The following is a 21,241-nucleotide window of genomic DNA, read 5'->3' on the forward strand; positions in this document are numbered from 1 at the left end:
CCAGACTGAGATTTGTTTATTTGTTATAATGTTTTTCATTTTTAATCTGGCACCTGCCCATTTAAATTAGCATATCCGAATAGAGGGCAAATCTGTATCTCATTCTGGCTTATGCAGTCCCTTCCTATGCAGTGGTGAACAAGTAACAACCTTATTATGAGACAAACAAAGAGAAAGCACAAAAATTGTGAAGATTTGCCAGTACATGCAGAAATGCTAACCCAGTATATTTAACAAAGTCCCATCTTACTTGCTTTTTTTATTGCTTTTCCTTTTTGAACAAAATGAGTATCTGTTCTAAATCACCTATACTACATAAAATGAGAAGAATGTGGTTTTATTACCAGAAAATCCAGTTTAGTTTTTCTGTCTCGGCTTTCATAACTAAGTCATAGCTTTTCTTTAACTAATATTCATGTTCACTTCCTAGTTCACCAGATTTCAGTCAGCTGCTTTCAAAGCCCTTAAACAAGTTACTTTCTAGCTCAGCAATAGGGTGTATATCAAGGGGTATCCCAGAGAAACTAATTCTGATAACAGCTGACTAAACTGATGTTTTATCCAAAATCTGCTTACTCTTCCTTAAGAAAAAGGAACATTTATGAGCTCTTCATCCACAATATATTTTTCCATTAGTCTTCCTTGTCCCGTCTGGCCAATTTTGTGACAGTTACAAAGAACAAAGATAGAACTTCATATAATGCTATTCATTTGAAAGCTGGGTTGGCTTGTATAGGGGATAGAGGTAGAAAACCATGGAAAACCAGTAACCGTTTGAAGTTACAAGGATGCTGAAAAAGGAGATTTATGTCTGGTCCTAAAAGTTGCATCCCCACAGATCATGATTCAGGCATTATGCAACCAGCACTCATTTACGATAGTTGCAATGTCTCACAATCATGTGATCGCCATATGCCTGCTGCTTCACAGCCAGCTCTAACCAGCAAAGTCAATGAGGAAGTTGCATTTAATAACCCATGGTGATTAACAACCACAATCAGGACTGATGTAACTTGATGTGGTGACAAGATTTTTTCACTTAATGACTACACCACTTAGCGGCAGGGTTGGCAGTCTCAACCGTGGTCGATAAGTGACACTAGATATTTATTTATTATCAAATTTAGATACAACCATCTCACTCTTGGAGTGATTGTATACTGAACAAGTGAAATCTACAACAAACATTGCAGTGTATTCGTATCTTTTATTGCAAAACTTTTTACCCAGAATTCCAGGCCATTGAGCTTTACTCTCTGCCAAGATATTAAAAACTATAATGTAATTTATCCAGTACTTTCCAGAAGTATGGATCGGTTCCCAAAATTCCTTAGCCAGCAGGGCCTTTATCAAGAATGTTGGCATTGAAGCTCACTTGTTTGAAAAGCAACCAGATTGGGTAAAGTGGCTGGAAGAAATCAAACATGCATAACTTTTCTGCCTTACTTTTAAATGTAGTGTAATTATTATTATTTTTAAAAAATCTCCCCTTCTTTTGTAAACATTTATGTATTTGGAAGAAATATGTCACTTCTTTGGAATCTCCATCTGCATTTACTACAGTATTCGGTGCAATATTGTCAAATTTGAGCTGATTTTAAATCTGATAGTTCTGTTTTGCTTTATGTATCCATAGGTTGTATGGAGGCCAGTAATCTGGGGAGTTGCAATGCAGTTTGTTCTTGGACTTATAACCTTGAGGACCAAACTAGGATTTGATGCATTCCACTGGCTTGGTAATCAAGTGCAGGTAAGTGTTGAATAAAGTGTTGAATAAATTCTTAATCTTTCTGACAAGTGATCAGTTTATGCCTATGGAAGGGTGCTTAGGAGGTGTACCGTGGTGCTGCATTTTTTAACTTGGTCATTCATGCCTTGGCTTAAAGCAGTGATGGCGAACCTTTTAGAGACTGAGTGCCCAAACTGCAACCAAAAACCCACTTATGCATTGTCGAGTGCCAGGTGAGTGTGGCCCATTGGATGGGCATGGCTGCAGTGGTAATGGCAGACTGGGTGGGACTAAAAAGTTCAATCAATCAATTCCAACTTTGCAATATGTTTTTTTTTTTCCTGCGAGAAGTTGAAATTGACTGATTGAACTTTTTTTTTTTTTTTTTTTGCACATGTCGGCAGAGGCCTAAAGCGAAAAGGTTTTATAAAACCCAGATGAAGGCCTAGGACTGGGGTGACAGTGCGCGTGCCCACAGAGAGGGCTCTGAGTGCCGCCTCTGGCACCAGTGCCATAGGTTCGCCACCATTGGCTTAACGCATCTTTAATAAGTAGCATTTCTTGAAATGCTGATGAATTTTTTTAGAAGTCAAGCTAAATAATTTTAGACTAGATAGACAATTGATCTGATCGAGTAAAATAGCAGCTATAATATTTTGCTAATACCTCATTCCTGTGCATGTTCACTTACAATTAAATTTTGAATTCTGATTTCATAAGGACTCATTCCCAAGAAAGGTTAAGGCAATTGTCTGCTTCAAAAATTAGGAAATAATCTGATTTGTCCTCACTTGTGACCAGGTTTCACTAAATTAAAGGGATTTGCTTACAATTAACCTACAATAGGAAATTTGATTTGACTGTGCATCTTAAATTATAAAATAGTTAATGCTGCATACAGAAAAATCACTATAAAGAAATGCAATTTTAAAAACAATATTTTTTAATCTTAAAAAGGATACAGGTGAGCAGACTTTATCTTCATAAAGAAATATTCTAAAAGAGCAGTCCCCTTCTTTAATCAATTTAAAGCCACAGAGTTTGTAAAAGAGCATTTTCAGTCACCACTTAAAGCTGAGCTTGCCTTCTGGGTAAGTGATGGTTTACTTAAGAAACCATATTTGGCTGAGTTCACAGATAGCATTAAGCTAAAACAACATGATGCATAGCTGGCAAACCAAACAAGTAAGAATCACACAGATTTCATAAACATATTCATAATGTGGGTTGACAACTGTAAGAGAAGATTTGCTTCCCATGGCTCTTATGTCTGGACTGTGTTGTTCTTCCTATAGTTTCTCACAACTAAACACATTGATTGGGCCACATTCACTTGAAAAATCCAGTGTTATTAGCCAAACATTGTTCTGTTTAATATCTAAAAGTCCAACCCAATGCTATTGGGTTACACTGTTACAGTATCCTCCAGTTCTCCAGCCAGTAGAAAAATGTTCCAGCATGAATTGTACTTCCCACATTGTTGATCTGCCACAGAAACAAAGCCAGAAATTATGCTGTCCTTAGTATTTCAATGTGGGACATATTAAGGAAGTCAATTGGTGAATCTCCCAGTTTGATATCCCCCCTCACTAATCACCAATAATTGGTCCTCATTTGGGTCCTCATTGGGTCCTCATTTTACTGACCTCAGAAGAATGGCTGAGTCAACCTTAAGCCGGTGAGGACTGAACCCCTGGCAGTCAGCAGAATTAGCCTGCAGTACTGCATTCTAACCACTGCACCACCACAGCTCTTGGCATCAGCACTGGAATGGAATAGAGAAGATGGTAGTATCCCCCTCACCCACCATTGCCAAAGTAATAAAAACAATGACAATATAGCCAAGCAAAACACCTGGTCAGCAGACATCTCTAACAAGGATTAGCAACATAGCAGTAGAACTGTTTTCAAACCTAAGTCTAGCACTCCTTCTGTGTTAAAAACTCTCCCTAAGATCTGACAAGCGCTTTGAAAAGTGCCAGTCAAGCATTACTTGGACAGAGGCCTTTATAGAAATCGGTCTTTCCTACAGCACAAAATAGTCAAGACAGTTGCCAGTAACCAGAAAGAAAGTATTCCTTGCAATAGTATAAAATGGCCAAAATTGCTTTGCAGATCTTAAGCACTGATTCTGTCAGTGGCTGCATCATCAGTGAGGTATGCCACATCTGATCCATGTCAAAAATTGGACTGGGATAAAAGGAAAAACTGGAAAAGCTGTAGAAACTTTTAAGTTGCATAAGCTCTGAACTGGAAATGATAGAGTGTCACACAGTCACAGAAGAAAAAAGCAGTCATTGGAACCTATTCATGCCAAGGGTGGAGGACCTGAGCATGAACACTAAGAGCAGAAAAAAAATGTTCTCTTCCTTGCCAAGTAACAAGGAAATATTGTTGATTGTAGAAGCAGCAAAAAAAAGAAGTCTTAAGTATACCTGAGGCAAAAACAGAGGATTTGAAAAACCACATTAATTTATCTTTAACCTAAGTTCTGCCTGTCTATTCTCAGTCATCCAGGTCATGGTTGTCCCAAAGGTGCTTTTTCAGGAGGCAACTGGGCTTTCTTGTTTTTTCTTTGAAGATGTTTTGCTTCCCATCCAAGAAGCTTCCTCAGCTCTGATTGGATGGTAGGGAATGGAAAGATTTATATTCCTTAATATAAATCCTTCTATTCCCCATCATCCAGTCAGAGCTGAAGAAGCTTCTTGGATGAGAAGTGAAACATCTTCAAAGAAAAACAAGAAAGTCTAGTGGCCTCCCCCTAAAGCACCTTTGGGACTAAGTTCTGCATCCTTTGAAATCATGATTTGGTAGTGGACTTCTGCAGGCAAATAACATACATTAACTATTTAAATGGGCTGGTTCGTGCAGTTTGTCACAATCCGTTGCCTTCCAAATTTTCATCTTTCATAACCATTCTGTTAGAAATGGGGTACCTAAAAGAAGGGGAAAATCTCCAAAGAAATCTTAATCATTTTAGCATTTTAGCATTACAATACTGTTGCACTGTAGCAAGATACAACCACATAATTTTCTTCCTCTGCCCCATGTCAATACAAGTAGCACCTGTAACTGTCAGTGAAGCATTTTTAAATACAGTCTTTCCTTTTAAATATTCTTCTACTACCATTGGAAACCCACCCAGAGTTTCACATAAGAAATGTGATTGACAAATAAATAAATAAATTTCCCGAGTAAGTGCCCTTTGTTTCTAAACAATCCCAAAATGTTTCCCTTGCAGATTTGCATTTATCTGCACAATTTATAAAATGTTTCTGCCATTAACATCCCCAAAGGTTAGAAGTATAAAGTCTCCAAGTTTCATTTCACTGAGATCATTATTAAACTGGCATGTTTCCTTGTTAGTTTTGGTTTTTGAAATTCAGAATTAGTTTGAGGGTTCACATTTTTATTATAGAAGAACGCTGCAGCATTTATATGTCCCCCCCCCCTTTAGTTTTAAGTCCCAGGAATAATTATCCTAGAATAATGTATTGCTTTTCTTTCTTTGTGAAATCGCAGCGTACATGGACTGTGACCACAGATCAGTCACAAACACAAATCTCTGAATTTCCTTGAGACCTAGCAACATTTCTTTTTACCTTTTATCTTGAGTTTGGCAGGAGGAAGCAATTAGAATTCCTTGTAGCATTAGAAGTGTGGGGTGCAGAGATACTAATCCTGTGTGATGATAAACAAAGCTAGGTCAGCAGCTACAAACCAGGAAGAAGAAAGATACTACCACTCCCACAGTGCTCATTGTTTTGCTTAACTTGGAACTCTGAAAAGTTTGTCTTTCAGTCCTGGGATCTGTTGTTTTTTTTGCAGTGAGTGGTCTGTATGAAAATGAAGACAGCAATCTTAATTTCCATTTAAGAACAGAAAGTTACCTGTGTGGTGAGGTGCCTCACATCCAGCTTTTGACAATGTCTTAAATCAAAGAGGAACTTATACTTCCTTTACCCTGATTTAAGTCTTTCAAGACTACCTTGACTTTCCCTTGATTCAAGAGTTCATGATTCACTAGTTCTTATTTTCAATTGACCTCACCTAGTGAGTCATACACAGGGCTTTTTTTTCTCATAGAACGCCCAGAACGGAGTTCCGGCACCTTTTTTGGATGCAATCTTGTAGGGTAGGCAAGGTGGGTTATATGACATGTGTGAGTTCCGGCACCTTTTTTTTTTTTTTTAGAAAAAAAGCACTGGTCATACAATTCACTACTTGAACATTAAACTTATAATGATTGGTTGAATACTTGAGAAATATGAGTCTTTAAAAAATTGGATTAGAATAATTGAGGGGTTTTTTCCCCCTTAAAACAACTTATTCTTCCTTTTTCTCTTCCCTTTAAGATTTTCTTGGGATATACCGATGCTGGTGCTAAATTCGTGTTTGGTGAAAAATATACTGATCACTTCTTTGCCTTCAAGGTAAATAGGCATTGTTTTTGTTGTACCTGGCTTACACTGACAAAGTTATAGTGGGTAAGTTTACAAAATGAATCAGTAAAACAAAGAACGTTTTGTGTGTACAATATTTCCCTAAAAGAAATATTCCTGTTTAAAGTACCAGTCAGTTTCAGCCAGTTCTTTGATGAGAGAAGTATTATTTGGCATTGTCTGAAGTACTATGATATGCTGACCAAAATAATGAACCTGAAAAAGACCAGTTTTAAAGAGGATAGAACAGCATTTGCTTACAGCAACAAATATGATTAATCAGCAAATTTTTTTGCTCTCAGTTGACTAAATCCATTTTAAAGCAGGAGTTGGGGAACCAGGTAGACTGAGGGGCATCTGGACTCCCTGATTCTTTTCTTGTACTTTTTGCTTTCTCTTTTATTTCTTCTTCTTTTCCTCCTTATGTCACATTATTCTGATTGGTTTTTATTTTCTTCTTTAAAAGTTTCAATAAAATCATGGTTTTTTTAAAGAAATAAAGCATAGCTGCTCTTTTTGTGTGTGTGGCATTCAGGAGTTCCTTCTCCAGGCATCTTGGCAAGACAAGCATGCTTCTGGAATGTATTATTTTAATTTATTTCGGCCTATGAACACTGACAAATTATTAGTCTTTGATTACAAGATTGATGGTACAGTATGTTAGAGTTGGTCTGTTTGAGCTTTATAACATAGGAAAGCATTTAGATAACTTGGAAACAGTTTTTAACAATAGATGTTTTGTCTTCAACTAGGTGCTGCCTATTATTATTTTCTTCAGTACAGTGATGTCTGTGCTATACCATGTCGGATTCATGCAGTGGCTTATTAAAAAGGTAACAGTGCTCTGGGTACTTTGAGAAGCATCACAATAATAGACTAGACTAGACTAGACTAGACTAGACTAGACTAGACTAGACTAGACTAGACTAGGTGAGGTCCCGTAGATTGGATCTCCTTCAGGTCCTGTCGGCCAGACAATGTCGGCTGGCGGGCCCTCGGGGAAGGGCCTTTTCTGTGGTGGCTCCGACCTGGTGGAATCAACTTCCCCCCGAGGTTCGAACTACTCCCACCCTGCTGGCCTTTAAGAAAGCCGTTAAAACTCTCCTGTTCTGGCAGGCCTGGGGCTGATGTCCCCGGTGGGGGCCGGGATATGATCGGACATGCTGTATGATTGTATTATTTTATTGTTTTATTATTGATGATTGTTTTAATTTTGTACGCCGCCCTGAGTCCTTTGGGATTGGGCGGCATATAAATAAAATTAAATAAATAAATAAATAAATAGACTAGACTAGACTAGACTAGACTAGACTAGACTAGTCTAGACTAGACTAGACTAGAATAGAATAGAATAGAATAGAATAGAATAGAATAGAATAGAATAGAATAGAATAGAATAGAATAGAATAGAATAGAATAGAATTCTTTATTGGCCACATGTAATTGGACACACAAGGAATTTGTCTCCAGTTATAAAATTATAATTTGTCTTTTATAATTATAGAAGCATATGCAGTACATGGATCAGATTGTTTTTTAAAATTTCCTTTTCTCTTTTAAAAAAGTATGTAGCACTTTTCCCCTAAATCTAATGCATCTTGTAAACTATCATAAAATAACTTTATTTAACCTGAAGTATTCTATATGTCTTGAGCTCATCACTCCCAGTATATTGAGTGGGTATAAGGGTTAAAGCTGGCAAGGGTGGGAGCAGAGGTCCTCAGATCAAACAGAACCAGTGTGAAAAATCTGAGTAGGTACCTTTCAATTGGTTGAGCAAAGAATGATCTTTGATTAAGGTCAGAGGGAAGGCTTAGGATTCAAAAGCTGAGACTCACAGGTGAGTGTGTGTGTGTGTGTGTGTGTGTGTGTGCACGCGCGTATGTGTGCACGTGCGTGCATGTATAAGAGGGGAAATTACTTCACAATGATGAGTCTATGCAGCTTCTTCCATTAACTAGACATTAAATGTGGGATTTAGGGAAGAGTAGATTGATTGTCTGTGAAATCTGATAATAAGTAAAATTCCATTTTCCATGCAGATAGTCCTCAACTTGCAACCACAATTGAGCCCAAAATTTATGTTGCTAAGTGAGACAATTGTTAAAAGAGTTTTGTCCCGTTTTGCGATCTTTCTTGCCACAGTTGTTAAGCGAATCACTGCAGTTGTTAATGTAGTAGCACGGTTGTTAAGTGAATCTGACTTCCCCATTGACTTTGCTTGTCAGAAGGCTACACAAGGAGATCACGTGACCCTGGGACACTGCAACCATCATAAATATGAAGCAGTTGCCACGCATCTGAAGTATGATTATGTGACCACAGGGATGCTGCAATGGTTGTAAATGTGAAAACTGGTCATAAGTCATTTTTTTCAGTGCTGTTGTAACTTCACTAAATGAACTGTTGTAAGTTGGAGATTATCTGTACTGACCAGCATGCTGACTGGGAGTTGTAGTCCAAAGTTAAGAAACATCGGTCTGAAGAATGTCTCAGGGAAGGTCTGAATATGTAAACAAAGTCTATCACTAACTGTCGCTTCTAGAATATAATTTCTTCCTTTCATCTGACACAATAAAACTTCAAATTGCAATAAAACGATATAATGTGTAAGATAAAAGAGCAGATACTTTATGAATAAATACCAATCTTTTCAGGATATCACCATCTCTTTATCAGTTTCTAGATCCAATACTAGGATTTCATCTTGTTATGACCTTAGCCCTGCATTACAAAATTCCAGCCCAAGGGCTAGATCTAGGTCTCCTCCAAAGAAAAGTTGAATTATTCTCATGGAAGGGAACTGGAAATGATTATATCCTTCCCATATGATTCCGTCTCTCTTTTCATTGAAAGAAACATTGCTGGAGGGCTGTAGAAAGAATTTTGGGAGAAGAAGAGCCTTCCCATCTCTCAAATCTTACCCTGATAATATGTAGCCACTGGTTCAACTTTGAGTTGATTCTGTTTTAAATGCTGCCTTAGGTCTATATTGTATAATTATCCACATTAAAAAGCCTACTAGATCATCCAAATGCCTTGATTTCATTCCCACATCTACTATTTCATTGCCTTCTATTCTCTGAAATTCTTCCAGTCGAAATAGTTTAACATTTAGTCTATAATGACAAACAGCTATCTAAACTGTTCAGCAAATATAGGAAGATTATGGTTATTAAAAGTTGCATCCTTTTGTTTGGTAAGTTACATTTTTGGACAAGTTGGAGAGGGGAAAAAAAGCAGGTAGAATTGGTAGAACGGTAGAATTATGTTAGCCTGATCCTGCAATGGAGCTGTGGTGAAATTCCCGGTTTCTGGGGAGACTGGAAGATGTAGGTCCCTGTAATTCTGCCAGAGTATTCATAAACTGTACAACTTATGCTATCCAAGCTCTGTTAGTCTTATGCAAATTCTGTAATTTAGACTTTATGTAGCCTGTGCCAATGTAGCAGATTAAACTGATTTATTCGTAGATTCATTATAAAAGCTCAAAGTGGCTTGATATGTTCCAGTTTATAACATTTTGTCTAATTAAGATACGCATGGATGCCCCTGGCAATGATTCTACCCTGGCAGACCTGACTCAGCTAGGGATTCAAGTATTGTAAGAAATTGGCATATATTTGGCGTATTCCAAAGAGCCTCCTAAAGAAAATTGCGGACATGGGAGAATTCCTTACAGAGTTTACACATGTACTTTAACTCAGTTAAAGTTGTTTGTTGTATTCTATGTACATGAAGCAGCTTGAAAATGGCCAAAAGATTAATTTTGTGCATTGTAACTTTCATAGGTTGGATGGATCGTGCAAATTACCTTACAGACAAGTCCAGTAGAATCTTTAGTTGCAGCTGGCAATATATTTGTGGGAATGGTAAGTTTGTGAGGCAGAGAAGTAAGCTATTAGACAGAGGACAAACACCTGGGTAGGTATTAACAGCCATGGAAATCATCCATTTAAAATGCCATTGCACAACTCCCAAGAGACAAAGCAGTACAAATATTTAAGTCCTAGATACGAAGGAAGGTTCAGCATTTCTAATAATAGGTCAACAATTTTATTGCCTTGGCAGAGTAGACATTCTTACATGGGGCAGTAAAAAAAATTTTCTTGTTTGTTTCTCATGATTCCAGAAAACTCAGAAGCAAGATAAATTGGTTATTGATTTCCTCGTAGAGCAGAGATGTTGCCTGATATGCAAGAACATTGCAGGTTCATGCTTTTGCATTAGCCTAACATTCAGATCTGGATTTGCATTAGATTATATGAGAAAGGACACCATAAATTCATGCAACAGTGTCCAAAATAGGCACATATTTTCTGTCAAGATTTCCTCCTAAAACAAAAAAACCTATACAATTCTATCTTTTGACCCTTTTTAACCAGAAGAATGACCCCAGTTCAAACTGCAAAAAGCCAAGGAAGAAGGCATTCAAAATGTTCAAAAAGATTCTTCCTTTACAAGTGTATTCCTTTAGACTAATTAGTGTATTCCTTTACACTAATAAATGAGGGCTGGAGGGTTCTATTAAGTTTCCGAGATTCTGATCTTTATCCCTAATTCTTTGCATTAAAACTCCTTGCTGTCATCCATGTAAAATTTACTTCATGAATTCAGGGATCCCAAACCCCAATCAACTGGACAACAAGGCCACGCAAGCAAAGGAAGTTCCATTTGCACGAGCAGAGTGCCTGTGCATGAAACCATCCCCTTCCTCCATACACACTGACAGTCCACAGGGCTGGAAAGGTTGGGGACCACTGTCCTGAATCATATCTGTAGGAAAAAAGCAGGCAGAGCTGGGGGCTGGAGTTAAACAGATCATCAGTTAAGAGTCCTTACATTGCCACAAGTGACTAAAGTCCAGCCCCCCTTGAATTTGTTGACCTTTATCTAGTGCCAGTTTAATGCTGACTGTTAGTTGACTGCATTTTCTTGTCAATAGGCTTGAATAATAAATCTTCTGTACTGCAACTTCACATGTGGCCCTGATCCTTTGCACTTGACAATAACCTGTGGCATGGGGGCATGACAGACCATTCTAAAATATAAGAGGAAGATATAAGTAAAATCCACTTACTTGATTTCTTTTTCTTGCAGTCGGAGTCTCCTCTCATGGTAAAGCCATATCTGCCCTATGTTACCAAGTCTGAACTCCATGCTATCATGACAGCGGGATTTGCCACCATTGCTGGAAGTGTTTTAGGAGCATATATTTCCTTTGGGGTAAAAATGGAAGCACAGTAATTGATAATGATTATTTTATCTTGTTTGTAGTCAGGAGTTTGTGGTGTTAAACTTGATTCGTTTTCATTAGCTGTTTTGCCTCATTAGGGATCTTTTTCTTTCTTTCTTTCTTTCTTTCTTTTCCTTTTCTTTTCTTTTCTTTTCTTTTTGTATTTCCTCATTTCTTGAAGCTACCCTAAACCTAATGATACCACTCTATTATATCAGGGTGATGTCTTTTTGCTACTGAGAGTTGACACTGTGGTTACTGAATTTGCTTTTGATGTCTATGATTTTCAAAGCTTTCTAGACTTCTTTCTCTAGTTAAAATTCCCCTTTCTCATACAAAATCCTGCCTGTTCTTTAAAATGCTGCTGGCCTCGATTTTTTCATATTATTCCAATATTCCAATATATTTTATTACAGCTTCTAAAACTTTTTTTTTTTCAACTCATCTCTAAAGCATACTGACTGGGAAATTCTGGGAAGTAAAGCCCACACTGACTTGAAGTCGCTGAGATTGAATAACACTGTCCTAACATAAAAAAATAATTCATTTTCATTTGTCAGGTTTCAGCTTCCCATTTATTAACTGCTTCCGTGATGTCAGCACCAGCAGCTTTAGCTATTGCTAAACTCTTCTGGCCTGAGACTGAAAATCCCCAGATAAATGCCCAACAGGATACAAAAATGGAAAAAGGGTAAGCAATTTATAGGTTCATGTTATATTTTCATGGCTGCTGGACTTAATAACACTTTGAAAAACCATAGAGATAGATGCTCATCTATGGACTATTCAATTAACTGAAACTAGAAGAAACATACCTGGGGAACACAAATTTACTTTTGATTGATTTGAGCAAAGTCATCTGTAATGAAAAGAACTTACTTAGATAATATTGCCATTATTCCCATGCCATTGAGATCTTGCTACCTCAGACAGAGGCTCAAATATCAACAAATTTGTTCCCATTAGTGCCCACCTGTAAGAAGAAAAAGGTGCAGCTGCTGAATTGCTAGTTTTCACAAAGCCATTTGAAAACACAAAGCATCAGTCAGAAAGAATTAAAGTTCATAACTCTCATAATCTTAAGAACTTAAATAAGGGAAAATAGAACTGGCCATTTCAGCTCTCTGGTAGCCATAGACATACTTAGCACAAATATGATTCACCTCCTAATTCACAGGCAATGAATATGATCAAATAATTCATCAGCATCTAATAATTAATGATAATCAATTATTAATAAACATTAAATTAATTAACAGCTGCTTGAGGTTATTTATTCTGTTCCCCTCACTGTAGGATCAACAGAAGCTAAAGATCTGCATTCCTGTTTTAAGCCCTCATAAGTGCTTTTTACATTCACAAAAGTTTCTCTCAGTGTCAGAATTATTAACAATATTAAATATTGCTTTGAATATTATTCTGGTTGCTGGCCCTCCTGATATTTTAAAAAGGATGAATACTGTTATTGTAGGAGAAAAATTATTTTGACTGTTTGGTTGTCTACGTTTGCACTTTGAGCCATACAAATGTCACATTCATGTGCACCTTTTCTTTTGCTGCTGAAGAGAAGCTAGGAACCTGTTGGAAGCTGCCAGCCAAGGTGCCACTGCTGCCATCCCCCTGGTAGCCAACATTGCTGTGAATCTGATTGCCTTCCTTGCTTTATTGGCCTTCTTTAATGCAGTCCTGTCTTGGCTGGGGAACATGTTTGACTACCCACAACTAAGCTTTGAGGTATTGTCCTATCAGCTGTTAGCTCAAGCAAGGGGTATGGGAGATGTAGCCTAGACTTCACTTCAGCCTACTATTAAGAGGATATCTGAAGTTGTAGATTATGCCTTAAGGCAGGGTTGTTCAATCTTGGCAACTTTAAGACATATGGACTTCAACAACCAGCATGGCTGGCTGGGGAATTTTGGGAGTTGAAGTCCACAAGTCTTAAAGTTGTCAACGTAGGATATCCCTATCTCAAGATATTTGTGTTTCCTTGCACTGATGTATCTACTGTCTGCTATGAATTATTAGAAGAAGGCACTCTTCTGAATACTGAAGTATTTCACCAGGCACTTTTCTGTAACAGAGAGTCTGCAAAAAAAGTCTTTGTTGTTGTGATATTAAAAATAGGGTTTTTGTGTGAAAGGTAGAAAGATGTCTGTGCTCCTGTGTGACTAATTCTGGATTTCCTTGCATGGAAGCAGGAAGGAGTGGCAGCTGAAAAGATAAATCAACCATCAAAAAAAAGTCAGGCACAATGATTAATTAAATGTTATACAAACTACAAACTACTGGTAAGGAGTCCAATGTGCAAATTACAGGGGAGTAAATGGCTACTTCATGGCATTTACATGCCAAGAATCATGTAGTGAGTGCATTTGGCTTGTGTTTTAATTTTCTACTGCTGAGATCCAAATAATGAATGGGACATGAAAAAGGCAAATGTGTGTGTGGTGTATACACACACAGAGACACACATACAGGTAGTCCTCAATGTATGCACTCAACTGAGCCAAAAATTTCTGTTGCTAAGCGAGGCAGTTGTTAAGTGAGTTTTGCCCCATTTTACAACCTTTCTTGACACAGCTGTTAAGTGAATCACTGCAATATTAAGATAGTAATATGGTTGTTAAGTGAATCTGGCTTCCCTATTGACCTTGCTTGTCAGAAAGTCGCAAAAGGTGATTACATGACCCCAGGACACTGCAGCCATCCTAAATACATGCCCATTGCCAAGCATCCTAATTTTGATCACGTGACCGTGGGAATGCTACAACAGTCATAAGTGTGAAAAACAGTTATAGTCACTTTTTTCAGTGCCATTGTAACTTTGAACAATCACTAAACAAATAGTTGTAAGTCAAAGACTATCTGTAGATCTTAAAGAAAAAAATTCTGCTTGTTTCCAGGTGGTCATGACAAATAAGTCACACAAATTCTGTTTGTGTTACAGTTTACCAATAAAGGCACTACTGTACTTCTATGTATCATGTTTGGTTAATATCCCCAGATCATTGCATGAAAATTGGGTGCACAACTTGAGACTTCAATGTCACAGCCCAGTAACCTCCACAGGTTTATACAATCATTTGATTTAATCATTATTATGATTAAGCTTACAGAATCATATAATTAAAGTTGTTACCAAACTTACCTTTTTTAAGTTATATAAGGATACCAATTTTAAATATATAGGTAGAATGGAATTGTATTAATTAAACATACGTTTAATTAAATTTACATGTACATGAAATAAAACCTAACTCCACCTGTGATCCCCATATAATTGCTCAAAACCCATGAAAAATCAGGTGTACCTCCGTTGAACAAACCTAGAAAAAACTGCTCATTAATCTAGACAATCAGTTAACATATTCACAATGAGCAAGAAATCATCAGATGGAAAGCAAGGGAAAAAAAAACTAGATGACTGTCCTGCTTTAACTATGTACTATGAGCAGATGGGTCTAAAATGCAACCATAAATAAATAAAAAGGGAAATGATCACATGGAGGAAAAGGGCAGAATTAATTCATTACAGGTTGAGCCAATTATTTATGTATTATTAGGACATGCGTGAATGCAGAACCTTCTGCATTAAAGTGCTTCCACTTAATGTAACATATGGTACCGTGGAAATTATAAATGGATGGGGAAAACATTTAGAATGGCAAAAAAAAAAGGAAAGGAGTTCAATTCCCATTGAGAGCAAAAAGAAGAAAAATATGGCAAGCTAGGTGCAGATGCTTACCTTGGAAGCAGCCGCAGTTCTGATGCAGTTAAAGAAAAGAGTAATGGATTGCTTAACAATCTAATGATGCTTCATCTATCTAGCTACTGTACAAGGGACCATTTATAAAAGCACTCAGTAAGGAGGTTTTTAATGCAGTAAACAAAAGGGATACAGCTGGCCTGGACAGTTTCCCAAGAGATTTTTTTTTTTTTTTTTGCTTTCTAATGGAGCATAAAGGGAACACAAATACTTTTTGAGCACAATATTCAACCTTGTTGAGAGTGGCCCCAATTGCCTGATAGGCAAAGAGATCCTAATTAGTTAAAACATGGCTTCTTCTTCCTGCCTTTCTGCCTCAGTTTGAATATTCATTTGAAAATGTTCCACCCCAATCCACAGACTCCAGGTAGGGCAGAAAGAGAATTGAACCCTCATTCCTCAGCCCAAGCCACATTACAGATTTTATTTTCCTGCATAAGTTTTTAATGCCTATTTAACGGCCAGATTAATTTTTTCCCCACTGACTCAGAAATATCAAATCATTTTACCCTTGAGCAAAAGGCTATGAACGAATTTAGTGGGTATTTCCTATTAGCCAGTTTGAAAGAAAATAATTCCTTTCATCTACCGAAGCAGATTTTGAGGTTTTCAAGAATGTGGTGTGTTAAGTGATGCTATGACTGCCCTTTCTCGGTGTCTGGAGGTTGCGGAGATCTGGTTAGGGAGCAGTATGTTAAAACTGAGCCCTAGCAAGATGGAGTGGCTGTGAATGCCGCTTTGGGTGGTACCATTTTTGGTGATGGATGGGGTGGCACTGCCCCAGGCAATTATATGTCCCATCTATTAATCTAATGTCATTCTATCAATAGGATAAAAATTAACAGTGGATGCTCTAGACTGCATCTACCGTTAACACTTATCTGGTATCTCAGTCAAGAAAGAAAAGACTTTACCCATAGGAATGACTAAATTAAAGTAAAGTTAAATTAAGCTAAATTGGTAGGGAAGAATTAAGTTTTTGTCCCCTCTAAATTGGGATCTCTTTCACTATTTTTGTTAAAACAGCTCAGTTTGAGATGTAGATTTCCACAGTGTAGTTTGGCTTTTCTGGCAACCCATTTTATGTGATGATATTGCAAATAGTACAGTATTCTTGTGATATAATAATGATGTAATAATATTTTGCTATTCGTTCTCTCCACTCAATGTATAATTTTACAGATTCAATCATCTGTCTCCTGAAAATAGGGGATAGTTTTATGTCATTCTTGGATCTAAACCAATCCCTAAGGCCATTTAAAGGGTGGGAATGCTTTTTTATTTAGTTATATTTTTTTCTCTTTCTGGACTAAGATGTAGTGTCTATAATAAATAGACTGTTTAATCTTGAAACTACACTGCTAGATAAAAGTTTTAGCTGGTAACAGGGCATTTTAGGCGTACTTTAGGCAAGTATTTTAGGCAACAACAACAATAATAATAACAATACAGTTGGAAGGGAACTTGGAGGTCATCTAGTCCAACCCCCTGCTCAGGCAGGAAACCCTATACCAGTGGTTCTCAATCTGTGGGTCGGGACCCCATTTGGGGTCGAATGACCATTTCACGGGGGTCGCCAAACCACACTGTCCACCATTTTTTTCCCTTTTCCCTAGCTGTCCTACTCCCTCTTATTGGTGGCCACACCCACTTGGGGGTCACCACAACATAGGGAACTGTATTATGGGGTCATGGCATTAGAAAGGTTGAGAACCACTGCCCTATACCATTTCAGACAAATGGCTGTCCATCTCTTCTTAAAAACTTCCACTGTTGGAGCATTCACAGCTTCTGAAGGCAGGTTTTTCCACTGGTTAATTGTTCTAACTGTCAGGAAGTTTCTCTTTAGTTCTAGATTGCTTCTCTCCTTGATTAGTTTCCATCCATTGCTTCTTGTCCTGCCTTCAGGCACTTTGAAGAATAGCTTGACTCCCTCTTCTCTGTGGCAGCCCCTGAGATATTGGAACACTGCTGTCATGTCCCCCCTCATCCTTCTCTTCATTAAATTAGACATACCCAATTCCAGCAACCATTCCTTATATGTTTTAGCCTCCAGTCCCCTAATCATCTTTATTGCTCTTCTCTGTACTCTTTCTAGAGTCTCAACATCTTTTTTACATCGTGGTGACCAAAACTGGATGCAGTATTCCAAGTGTGGCTTTACCAAGGCATTCTAAAGTGGTATTAATACTTCACGCGATCTTGATTCTATCCCTCTGTTAATGCAGCCAGCACTGTGTTGGCTTTTTTGGCAGCTGCAGCACACTGCTGGCTCATATTTAAGTGATTGTCCACTAGGACTCTGAGATCCCTCTCACAGTTACTACTATTGAGCAAGGTACCACCTATACTATACCTGTGCATTTGGTTTTTCTTGCCTAAATGTAGAACCTTACTTTTTTACCATTGAATTTCATTTTGTTAGAGAGCGCCCAGTGTTCAAGTCTGTCCAGATCCTCCTGTATCTTAAGCCCATCTTCTGGAATGTTGGCTATTCCTGCCAGCTTGGTGTCGTCTGCAAATTTGATGAGTTCCCCATCTATCCTCTCATCCAAATTGTTGATGAAGATGTTGAAGAGTACTGGGCCCAGAATAGAGCCCTGGAGCACCCCACTACACAATTTCCTCCATGTAGATGTAGTTCCATTGAGGATTACACACTAAGTATGGCTGATCAACCAGCTACGAATCCATCTGGTGGTGATGCTGTCTAACCCACATTTTTCTATCTTATCAAGTAGTAGGTTGTGATATACTTTATCAAATGCCTTACTGAAGTCCAGGTAAATTATATCCACAGCAAACTTAGTGGATTGTCACTTGGTCAAAGAATGCAATAAGATTTGTCTGGCATGATCTGTTTTTGACAAACCAATGTTGGCTTTTAGTAATGACTTTAGTAATGACTAGGTCAATGGTGGCGAACCTATGGCACATGTGCCAGAGGTGGCACTCAGAGCCCTCTCGATGGGCACGCGTGCCATGCCCTAGAGATGGCAACTATTTCTCTTCAAGCAGCCGCCTGCTAACTCACCAAGGTCCCACGTGGCTGGATACAACCTGGCATGGCTGATTTCCCTCCCCCAGTCCTGTCCCTCCTGGCTTCACATGCTCTCCTTTTCCCGGGCACGACCCACTGCATCGCCTCCTCAGCTGTCGGCCGGCTGTCCAGCTCAGAGGCGGCTTCTCTGAACTGCTGGTGGCAGGCTGCGAAGCCCCAGAGTGCGCCGGTCGAGGGGCCAGCAGGCTGTGGCTGTTGATGGACACCGTTGGCCCCCATGCGCTCGCTGGCCTCTGTGTGCGGGGCCCGATGGTGTCAGGCAGCAGCCACCTTGCCTCGCCTCACCCCACAGGACGAGCTTCCTGCCTACCACCGCACTTGCCAGAGTCCCCCTGGATCTCCCCCAACCCTGCCCACCCCCCACAGGCATCCCTCCCCACAAGCAACATTGAGGTGACCATGCCCACCTTGGCCACACCCACCCAATCTGCCATGACCACAGCCACACCCCTCCAGTGGGCCACACCCACCTGGCACCCGGCGATAAATAAGTGGATTTTGGGTTGCAATTTGGGCACTCGGTCTCTAAAAGGTTCGCCATCACTGCTCTAGGTGTTTGCTGATTTGTTGTTTGATTATCTTTTCCAGAATCTTCCCAGGTATTGAGGTCAGGCTGATAGGTCTGTAATTTCCTGGATCCATTTTTTCCCCTTTTTTGAAGATGGGAACTACATCAGTTCTTTTCCAGTCCTCTGGTAGTTCCCCAGTGCTCCAGGATCTTTGAAAAATATAGTTCAGTGGTTCTGAGATCACATCTACCAGTTCCTTGAGAACCTTGGGGTGTAGGTCTAGGCTGGACAGGTGCTCACTTACCATTTTTTTGCCTATCTTAACTTGTGTTTCTATTCTGTTTTTTATGGCACTGTTTTTGATAGGTTGGACTGTTTTTTCCCTTTGTGTAAAGACAGATGCAAAAAAATGAGTTAAATAGTTCTGCTTTCTCCCTGTTGCTTGTCATCTTCTTGCCACTTTCCCCCACTAATGGATCAATCATTTCCTTAACTTTTTTCTTGTTTTTTACATGTTGAAAGAAGCTTTTTTTTCTTTGTTATTTTTGACTTTGGTCGCAAGCCTTAGCTCATTTTGAGCCTTAGTTTTCCTCACTTCATCTTTGCAGGCTCAGGCTATTTGCTGATATTCTGCCTTAGTTATGTGCCCCTCTTTCCACTTTTTATACTTGTCCTTTTTATATTTCAATTTATCAGAGAGTTCTTTATGCAGCCATGCTGGTTTCTTTTGAGAGCTGTTATTTTTCTTCTTTGTTGGTATTGTGCTAAACTGGGCTTTTATTATCTCACTTTTCAAAATTTCCCAAGCTTCTTGAGTTGTTTTCCCCTTGAGGATTCTCATCCATGGAATCCTTCCCAAGCCCTCTCTAAGTTTATTGAAATTAGCTCTCTTAAAGTCCAAGGCTCTAGTTTGACTGTGTTCTATTGCTTGTGCTTCCATAATGTTGAATTCCAATATTGCATGATGACTTCCCAAGGTTCCTGTGGCTTCAACACCTTCTATCATTTCATCTCTGATAATGAGAGTTAGATCCAATGTGGCTAATCCCCTAGTTCCCTTCTCTACTTTTTGGGAGACAAAGTTGTCTGCTAGGTTTTATAGTGCTCCAGAATTTGCTTGTGTGATCAATAAGTCAATAGGTGCTCAATAAGGTTTACAGCTCATATTTCTCTTTGTTCTTGTTTTATCCCTTATAGATAATCTGTTCATATTTGTTTATGCCATTTTCTTTTATGATGGGAGTTGATTGGGAAGACAGCTTTATTGTTGGTGGGCTGCTTGGTTACAAGACTTTCTTCAATGAATTTGTGGCTTATGAACACCTTGCAAGCTTGATTAAACTAAGAAAGAAGGGAGGAGAAATGTACATCAATGGTGTGAAACAGTACCTGAGTGTAAGTATTCCTGTACAATTCTGTTTCATTAGATCTAATACTTCACAGATTTTTGCCAGTGGACTTTCCCAGAACCTATTTCTGAATTAAAGTGACTGTGTTAGGCATGGGTTCCTACAGATATGAAGCCACAATTGATATAAATATTTTTGTAATACTATTTTCTTGTGGTTCATAATCCAAGTTATGCCTTGGTTGAATTTAATAATATTGTCCCAAATGAATATTTGGGGGTGTATGACTGTACATAACTTTAGCACTAAAGTAAAATAGGGGTCAAAGAGAAGGAGAATTCTGATTTATTCTACTATTGTGTAATCAGCTGGTGCATTGAGAACAGCAGGAAAAACAAGTGAGAATTTGCTCTCATACATTTGCTGTCCTTGAATTAAGATGACGCTATTAGATGAATTCATTGGGGGGAAAGCAAATTTGCTACTAGCATTATAAAATCCAAATCACAAAACTGTATTAAGTTTTGAAAAAAAAATAATGAAACTATAATATTCATCATGTTTACACAACAGAACCCATTTTCTGGATTCACACAGTATGTTGAATCAGATACTGAGTAAATGGCCTGGGATACAACATACTAAGCCTGGGATACAACATACTAAGTCTTGGTCTCTCTCTCTCTCTCTCTCTCTCTCTCTCTCTCTCTCTCTCTCTCTCTCTCTCTCTCTCTCTCTCTCCTTCTCCCTCCCTCCCCCTCCCCTTCCCCCTCCCCCTCCCTCTCTCTCTCTCTCTCACACACACACACACCAACCCTAACCAAATCTAATATTTTGTAGAAATACAACTGCTAGGCCATTAAACCTGCCCTAATTAATCTAAGTTCTAGTCCATTAGGAATTTTGTTCACTGATGAATAATTTAGCCATAGTCATGATAGTTGTGTGGTCAAATTGGAGGAAACATTCAGGAAAATATTTTGCACCTTATTGTTTAAAAAACTTGCAAAGTCTTTTTACCTAGACACGACCACAGGATAATGCAGATCTGTTCACAATGGGAAGCTGTGTTTCTCTCAATTTATTTTTTTAAAGATTTTTTTCTTTAAGATATCAAATGCACTACTAAGCCTGCTCATTCTTTTGAAA

General features: G+C 38.5%; 1 protein-coding gene across 2 annotated transcripts in view; it reads left to right on the forward strand.

The window, feature by feature from the left end:
• The window catches only part of SLC28A3 (solute carrier family 28 member 3), a 53,454-nt gene that overhangs the window by 23,387 nt on the left and 8,826 nt on the right, over nucleotides 1-21,241 (forward strand). For both annotated transcript variants that reach the window (XM_039323521.1, XM_039323522.1), the window contains 8 exons: nucleotides 1,637-1,750; nucleotides 6,085-6,162; nucleotides 6,924-7,004; nucleotides 9,963-10,043; nucleotides 11,272-11,397; nucleotides 11,968-12,098; nucleotides 12,973-13,141; nucleotides 19,941-20,138. In XM_039323521.1, coding sequence (XP_039179455.1) covers nucleotides 1,637-1,750; nucleotides 6,085-6,162; nucleotides 6,924-7,004; nucleotides 9,963-10,043; nucleotides 11,272-11,397; nucleotides 11,968-12,098; nucleotides 12,973-13,141; nucleotides 19,941-20,138 — 978 coding nt within the window. The remainder of the gene's footprint in view (nucleotides 1-1,636; nucleotides 1,751-6,084; nucleotides 6,163-6,923; nucleotides 7,005-9,962; nucleotides 10,044-11,271; nucleotides 11,398-11,967; nucleotides 12,099-12,972; nucleotides 13,142-19,940; nucleotides 20,139-21,241) is intronic.

This window comes from Crotalus tigris, unplaced genomic scaffold (assembly GCF_016545835.1).
Source record: "Crotalus tigris isolate CLP2741 ecotype Arizona unplaced genomic scaffold, ASM1654583v1 scf7180000024276.985868, whole genome shotgun sequence".
Taxonomy (NCBI): domain Eukaryota; kingdom Metazoa; phylum Chordata; class Lepidosauria; order Squamata; family Viperidae; genus Crotalus; species Crotalus tigris.